Here is an 8,154-nt window from a genome sequence, read left to right on the forward strand (position 1 = left end):
ATATGACATTGTTTCACCACAACAGAAGTTACCTTGTTCATAGCAATAATAACATTCTGCTTAAAAAGAACCACGATATAGGAAAATTGGTTTGAAATCACACATTTTAAATTCACATATGCTGAGAGAATTTGTTGAACTTACAATACCTATTATAATTAGCATTTTCATTGAGTCAACCAATGCAATAAAGAAAAAAGTATAAAGCTTTCTCAGTAAGAAGATGAACCACCTGACCAGTCACTAACACCCAGCCCCTTCATTTTTCTTGTACATAAAAAAAGGATATTCCACAACTCCACAGAAATGACTACTCAGTCCCTTGGGGACCCAGGGAGGAAAGATGATACTTCTGCACAATTCTCTGGCAGGAGGTAGCAGTTCAAAACTCCTCCATTTCCATGATTCCAAGCCCTTTCTGACTTCTGTCTTCTTAAACCACACAGTGTAAAACTGGCATCATCAAATCTCACCCGACTGCTGGGACCAGAAGAGCAGACCACGCAAGTGATGTTCTTAAGATGCACTTTTGAAACTCTACTAGTGTTAGGACTTGGAAATATATTTCAAGTCAAGCCAAGCCACAGAATGACAAAGCCCCAAGCCAGAAGTCCATCTGCCAGGGGCAGGAGCAACTCTGCACTCCCAGGAATAGGAAGTGCTTCAGAAACCACCAGCTGAGTGAGGAAAACAACCATGAAAGTTTGAGAGGTTAAGAAAAATCTGAAAAAGAACTTTACTAGTAATTATTTTTTTATATGTACATATACAGTTTGACAAAAAAAAAAAAAAAAAAGAAGAAATTCAGACTCCTCTTTAAGAATCCTTGGATTTAAATATATATATATATTTATTAAAAAGAGACATTGAGTCTATGACCAAGACATTATGCGTCTCAGAACAGGTTTTTACAGCCATGTTATAAAAACCCCTTAGCAAAGCAGTTATGCACTAGACTTCAAACACATGTACTCCAAGAATGACACTGGTGTGGAGGATCTTGTTTTACATCCATTTATTTTTGTCCCTCAGCAATTATAGCATAATTTCCATACATTTCTAAAGTTAGAGAAATACCAGGGCAACTAGAGTACATACAAGCCAAAGTTAAAATGGTAGACAACTGAATTAAAAAACAAACAAAAAAAAAAAAAAAAAAACCAAAAAAAAAATCAAAAAACCGAAACAAAACAAAAACAAGTATGCATTCAGCAGGAAATCTACTATACTTCATTCAGTTTAGGCTTTGTTCTTTAGGGAACAAGGTGCTAACGTGCCATTTTCTCATAAAATGAATCATAATTGCTTCCAAAGAGTTTCTGCTGAAAATGGAGGAAGCAAATAAGTGTAACACTAAACTTTCTCCTATAAACTTAGAAGCAACACTTTCTTGAATCAATTTCCACCCTCCAAACACCACTGCTGCTTTTCTTACACGAACCCACTGTTTTATTAAGGCATAATATGCCCTGAGCAATATGCTGAAAATTAGCCAAAAAGCCTAACAATTAGAGGCAAGCACCAAGTAATTTTTTTTTGACAAATTTTGAAATCTGTTTTGAAACTCACCTGTACTTAGGAGTAGCACTTGAGGAAAAAAAGAGAATATTGCTTTTAATTACTTTAAGTAGAATGGCAGTGTTAGTTTCCCCCTTCTCCTTCCAGGCTAAAGTTTTCAAGCTAATCTCCTAGGTACCAAAGTAGGACCAGCATACCAGGACCTAAGTGGGACATCTGTTCAAGAGCTTAATTTTTAAGCAACTCAGCACAAAAATTTCAGTGCCCCACCCTAAGCAATTTAAGTTAAATCTTATTTTCCTCAAGAGGCAAGACCCTCATAAGCTGGATACCTCTGGTCTTAAAAGCAAGATGGAGTCTGGACAGGAGAATCATACACTGTACATGCTCAGACTGCCTTCCAGTCTTCTTTTTAAAGCCAGAAAAGCCTACAAATTACCTGGTGCACTGCACAGTTTCTCTGTAAATTGCACAGTATTACCGAGTCCAAGATCCAGGAAGGTAGTTTCCAAAGCTAGTGCTAACAGCTCACATGACTTTCTCTGTACAAATTTAGGCAATACTGGCTAGTCCCTTTAAGCTACCAGAGTATCCATAAAAGAAAGACAACCAAATTATACATTTTATTCACATTTATTTTTCGCTTTTAGTGTGCTCACAGAAAATTAGAACACCTTAAGCAGGAGTTTAATAGCAATTTTTGTAAGCAAAGTTACATTCCATCTCTAAGTCAAATTGGTCAAAGCTTCTCCAGTATTTACAAAAACATGATAGACAAGATGCTACACAAAAAAAAAAACCATTGCATCTGAAGAGTTTTCCTTTATTTTCAAAGACAACTGGAAAAGAAAGCATTGTCTGCTGTAATCAAAAACATACCACAGTATAAACAGTAACCATTCCACTTATCACAGCTTGGTTGAGTTTAAAATTTGTGTTTAAAAGGTCCAAGATGACTGCAGTTTTACAAAAATGGGCAGGGTGGAAAGAGTTGCAAACTTCATGTGCTTCTGGATATCAAGATTTGTTTTTTTTATACAATAGTCACAGTTAAAAACACCCTGCTGGTAATACATAATTACACTTTATTAAGGTCATAAACCAGCAATAAACAATAAAGCCTATACAACTTGTATTTCTACTTAATCACTGACTGATACAGCTAACATGAGATAAGTGAAAAGTTCCTATGGTTTAAATGAATTCCTAAGACTATGATCTCTTTATCTGGGTATTGATTTTTATTTTTTTTTTTTCCTTTTTCCTTTCCTTCTTAATCAAGACTTGTAGTGTTGTAAACCTTATAGAACATCTGCCTCACAAAATACATCGTAATAACTTTCTTTTAAAAAAAAGACTAACCCCTTACATCATTTCTGGCGGGGCGCGCTCCCGGCAAGGGCTGCGCGCCCCGGGTTCCCCACTGCGGCCCCTGTCACTTCATTTGATATCCCTTATTGACCCACCCATCTCCTTCATATATGGGCATGTCCATAGACCGATCGGCACAAGTTTTATAATATGAAGAGAGTTGCAAAGTATGACATTAAAAAGTAAACGAATTAAAAAAAAACCAAAAACAAACAAAACGAAACAAAAAAAAAAAAAGAACCAACCAAAACAAAACATTAATACTGATGAAAAAAAAGCCCCAAAAAACCCAAAATATAGAGGATGGGAGAGGAGGGCGGAGGGGAGCCCCCCTCCGCCCGTTGGAATGGCGGCAACACACAACGATTTGAGATGGGAGCTGCGGGGGGAGAGAAAAAAAAGAAACGAGACATCTTTTAAATCAATCCCTGGTTGTAGACAAGTTCTCCGAGACCAGTACCTGGCACCACTCCAACAAACAAACAGGGGGGAAGAAAAGTCCGTCGGCGAGGGGCGGCGGCGGCGCTTACTACTCCGCCGACTCGGCGGCGGGTCCCTCCGGACTGCTCTCGGCGGGAGGCTCCTGCCGCGCCGGCTCCTCCGCGGGGGCCGCCTCCTGCTCGCCGCTGCCCGCCTCGCTCGTGGCGGCGCCGGCGCCCGCCGCCTCCTCCGCCGCCTTCGCCTTCCCCTCCGCTGCCTGCTGAGGCGGCTGCTGCTCCTCGGCCGCCGCTGATGCCGGGGCCTCTTCTCCCGCCGCCTTCTCGGGAGCGGCCTCGTCCGATTTGGCCTCCTGCGAGTCCCCCGCCTCCTCCTTCGCCGCCTCGCTGCTGCCGGCCGCGCACGCCTCCTCGGCGGCCGCCTTGCCCTCCTCGCTGCCCGCCGCCTCGGGAGCCGCCGCCTCCTCCTTCCCGCCCTCCGCTGCCGCGGCGGCGCCGCCGCCCTCGCCCTCGGCCCCCTCGCCGGCCTCCTTCTTGTTCTTCTTGAAGGAGAACCCGCTGAGCTTAAAGGACTTCTTGAAGGAAAAGCGCTTCTTTTTTTTTTTCGGGGTCTCGCTGCTGGATGAGGGGGGTCGCGCCCTCCTCAGTCTTGGGGGAGGACTCGCCCTCCGCCGGGGAGGCCGGCTCGGTGCTCTCCGCCTCTCCCGCCTCCTTCTCGGAGGCGGGCTCCGACGAGGCCGCCTCCTCCTTGCCCGTTTCCTCGGCGGGCGCGCTGCCGTTCGCCTGTACCTCCTCCTTGCCCGCCTCCGCCGCCGCGGGGGAGGCGTCGCCGTTCACCTTCAAGTGGCCGTTCTCCTGCAAGACAGGGACCAGCGTTACCGGCGGTGCCCGGGGCAGTCTCGGGGCGCCGCCGCCGCCCTCCCCGCCCGCCGGCCTCCCCGCGCCGCTTCCCGCGGTTCGAAGCCCCGCGCTCTCGCCGGGCCGGGCGCCCCCAGCGGCGGGCGGAGTGCTCGGCGGCCGCCAGAGGGCGCTCCGGCTCCACGCAGCGGCGGCCGCGCCGCGCACCCCCGCCCCCGGCGCGCCCCGTCCAAGCCGCGGCGGCGGCGCGGGGCGGGGAAGGCGAACAAAGCTCGCCCGGCCCGGCCCCGGCCCCCCGCCCGCCGCGGCCCCTCTGCGTCCAGGCGGTGCGGCGAGGCGCCCCCGCCTTCCCCCCCCCCCCCCCCCTCCCCACTCACGCCGCATTTGCATCTTTCAGGCGCCCGGAGCGCGGCTGGCTGCCCCGGGCGGCAGCTGCGGGGGCGGCGGGGGTGGTTGCCCGCAACGCCGCCGCCGCCGCGCGGGGTGGAGGGGACGCGGCCAGCCCGGCTCACGGGTGGGGAGGGGGCGCGGGTGGGTGACAGAATGCTGTGTCCCACGGCTGCCGATTCCCCGGCGGGGCGGCCGCGGACGGGGCGGGCGGCGCAGCCCCCGGCCCGCGCTCTCGCCCGAGGGGGCTGCCCGCGGAGCCCCCCGCCCGGCGGCTCCGGGCCCCGCTACTACACGGCCATCCGGCTCTGCCGCGAGAGGCGTTCCGCGCGAGGCACCGAGCGTCTTCGGGAGGAGGCTAAGCGGGCAGAAAAGCCAAGCGGTGTAAGATCCTTCAGTTTACGAGCCATTGGGACACTCCACCATAATACACGAGGGATTAAAAAAAAAAAAAAAAAGGGAAAAAAAGAGAGAAAGAACCGTGCCCCTTCCCCCCGCCCCCCACGCAGGAAAGATAAAGGAACGAATCATTCAAAGCCGAGCCCGTTTAACCAAAATAAAGAAATTATTCCTTTGCCTCGAGTTGCAAAGATAAAAGGATCGACCGTGTTCTCCATTGAATGTGCCACTGGGGCATCAAAGGAAGAAGAATTAAACAGGATGCGAAAGAGAGTCCGTCGAAGTTGGCTTTAAAAAAGGAGTAGATTTAATATTTTTTTAAATTTCTTTTCGGTTTTTACCTGTCCATTCGCCTTGGATGGAGATGCAGCCACTGCTTCCCCAGGTTTCTCGGCGGAGGCTTCGCCCTTTGCAGCGGTCTTGGAGAACTGGGCACCCATGCTGTCTTATTCAACAAAGAAACTCAACAGATCCAAAAGGAGGGGAAACAAAGAGCGTTGGGTTGGTATAAATACTGGGCGACCAGCAGCAGCAGCAACACACACACACACCAGAGGGGAAAAAAAAAGAGAAGAGAGAACAGAACCGATTATAATGCACTCCTTTTAAAAAATTTAAAGTTGAAGAGATCAAAAAGCAGCAGCACAGGAGGGAGGGGGAAAAAAGGGAGGAAAAAGTCGAGCAAAAAAAAAAAAAAAAAAAAGGAGCCCAAGTTTAGTAAAAAAGAAGTAATAAAAAATCCCAGATTTGTAGCCGTACTGTAGACAAGGAGAAAATGGAGAAATCTCCCTGGTTGCTAATAAGATGCGGAGTCCAACGCCCAAGTGCACAGATGAATGGGCTTCCCGAGCGGTGACGGCAGCGCTCCGCCCGGCGCCGGCCAATCGCGGCCGCCGCGCACAAAGGGGGGCGGGGCCCGCCCGCCCGGCGAACAATGGAGCCGCGATGGCAGCGGTTTGAAATCGGCCCCCGGCCGATAATGAATGTGCCGCTCCGCTCCGCCGCGGCGCGGGCGGGCGCGCCGGGCCCCGCGCCGGGCCGCCAACAAAACACCCCGAGCGAGCGAGAGAGAGAGCGGGGCGGGCGGGCGGGCAGGCAGGGACAATGGTGCGAGAGGGGCGTGCGGGTGAGTGCGAGTGCGAGTGTGAGTGAGAGCGTCCCGGCCCCGCCGCACGCCCCCGCCCGCTGCCGCCGTGAGAGAGCAACAGATAGTGTGTGCGAACCCCGGGCGGGGGAGAGAGGGAAGGAGGGGATTTGCTGCTTGCTTTTTTTTTTTTTCCCCCCCTTTGTTTTTTTTTTTTTTTCTTCCCCGGGTTTAATTGGTCGCGATTGTTAAATCGCCCCCAATTTGGAAGGTATTTGAACCACGTAGATCGGGTTTCGCCGAACGAGATCACGAGTCGAAATTAGTAGGTCTGTAGGCCAGATGTTGCAAACGCTAAAGCAGCGGCAGCAGGAGCCGCTGCCGGAGCAGAAACGGACCCCTCCCCCATAGCGATATTGGCTTGGAATAAAATATTTTGTGATTAGCTTACGGCTCTAATTAAATTCTGCTGTCTGATTATTCCTGATTTGTGTTTTTAAAGTATTTTCTGAGGCGGTGACCCACTTCATGATTACATTTCCATGCACTCAAGTAGTGGGCGAAGCGACGTTATCAGGGAAACATTCGCGCTTACCCAAACCTCAGCCCCGAGTGTGTATTTACGTTGAATTTAAACCCTCGAATAAGATGTAACCCGAAACCAATGCACGCGAATTAACGGTGATCTGGAGCGCTTATCAGCGCTGGGGTGGGCGAAATATCACGGACCCGAGTGATTTCCTTTCTCGGGGGAGGGGGCGGCGTATGCGGGGAGCTGGCTGGCTCCCTCCCTCAGTGCTGCGATGCGGGGAAGGCTGGCCCAGACCCACACCCCCCTTTCCCCCCGGGCACCCCAATCCCCTTTTAAGGAGCAGAAACGAGCGTCAGAACGATCGTTTCCCAAAGTGGGCTAATCTCCTCCGAACGCCTCTTGTTTATAAACAAGGATGTTAAAATGATTCCGATAATGAAGGGCTGCGGAGCGGGTAGGCTCGGCCCAGCCTCCCACCTCCCTCTCCCCGAGGATTGCCGGGGCTGGCGGGATCGGTGGGCTTCGTGCGGACGCCGAGAGCCGCCTCTCGGTAACCCCGGCGAGGGCAGCCGGTTGCTTTCAACCGCTCGAGGGAATATTTCGTTTCTTGGGCGGCAAAAAGGGGCATTTGGTTGGTGTTTTTTACGGGGGGGATAGAACCTCTCCCTCCCTCCCGCCGCATTTCACGCACAGCCCCTCCGCAGCCGCTGCCGCCGCTCCCTTTGTCTCGGCCGCCGCCGCCCGCCCCGCCGAGCACGGCGCAGCAGCGTCCCGCTCCCCCGGGGGCAGCCCCCCACGCCCACCCGTGCGCCCCGCACCGGCAACACCCGCAGTCCCCGGGGCCGGCGCGGGGGGCGGCCGCCGGCCCTGCCGGGGTGACCGCCCACGGCAGGGCGGGGGTGCCGGGGGTGCCGCCGCCGCGCCCCGGGGCTCCCTCGGCCGGGCCGCGCCGCCGGGCGGTTTCCCTGGAGACGGCGGGGGGTGGCGGGGCCTCCATGGTGGGATCGGGAGCGGAGCAGGGCGGGGGCGGCTCTGCCCGCTCCGGCGTCACCTGCGGCCGCCGGCCCCGCTGCTGGCGGGGCTGGGCTGGGCTGGGCTCGGCGGGGCCGGGGTGGGACCGCGGCCGTGGCCTGGGGCTCCGCGGCGGCAGCTCCCGGGGCCGCGGTGGCGGGAGCCGCTCTCCGGGGATGCGCCGGCTGCCGCCTCCCCCGGGCGTGCGGGCGGAGTGGTGTGCGGCAGCGGGCACCGGCGGCAGAAGGGATGGAGCGAGCTGCGGAGGGCTCACCTTATGGCGTGACGGCAACGCGACCGTGGGGCACGGCCAGCCGGACAGCTTCCTTCTTCGGGATCCTTCCCCACTTCTCAGCTGCATGCGCTGTGTTTCCTCTGCTCCTTTTAATCTGGATATTAAGCAAATCGTGATTTTGTTGGTGGTGGTTTGGGTTTTTATCTTTTTAGACTGGTTGATGTAACAGATCACCTCAGAAGACCTGCTGGAAGACCTTGACAGGATTTCACAATCAGTATTAAAAGGCACCTGTCCATCTTGAACGGGTATATGCAATTTC

General features: G+C 53.2%; 1 protein-coding gene across 1 annotated transcript; it reads right to left on the reverse strand.

The window, feature by feature from the left end:
- Nucleotides 1-1,000: 1,000 nt before the first annotated feature.
- On the reverse strand, nt 1,001-5,927 carry MARCKS (myristoylated alanine rich protein kinase C substrate). Its single transcript, XM_039569438.1, is given in 3 exon segments — nt 1,001-3,955; nt 3,957-4,181; nt 5,312-5,927. Coding segments are annotated over 3 exon segments (861 nt in total). The 5' UTR covers nt 5,411-5,927; the 3' UTR covers nt 1,001-3,418.
- Nucleotides 5,928-8,154: the final 2,227 nt, after the last annotated feature.

This window comes from Corvus cornix, chromosome 3 (genome assembly GCF_000738735.6).
Source record: "Corvus cornix cornix isolate S_Up_H32 chromosome 3, ASM73873v5, whole genome shotgun sequence".
Taxonomy (NCBI): Eukaryota; Metazoa; Chordata; class Aves; order Passeriformes; family Corvidae; genus Corvus; species Corvus cornix.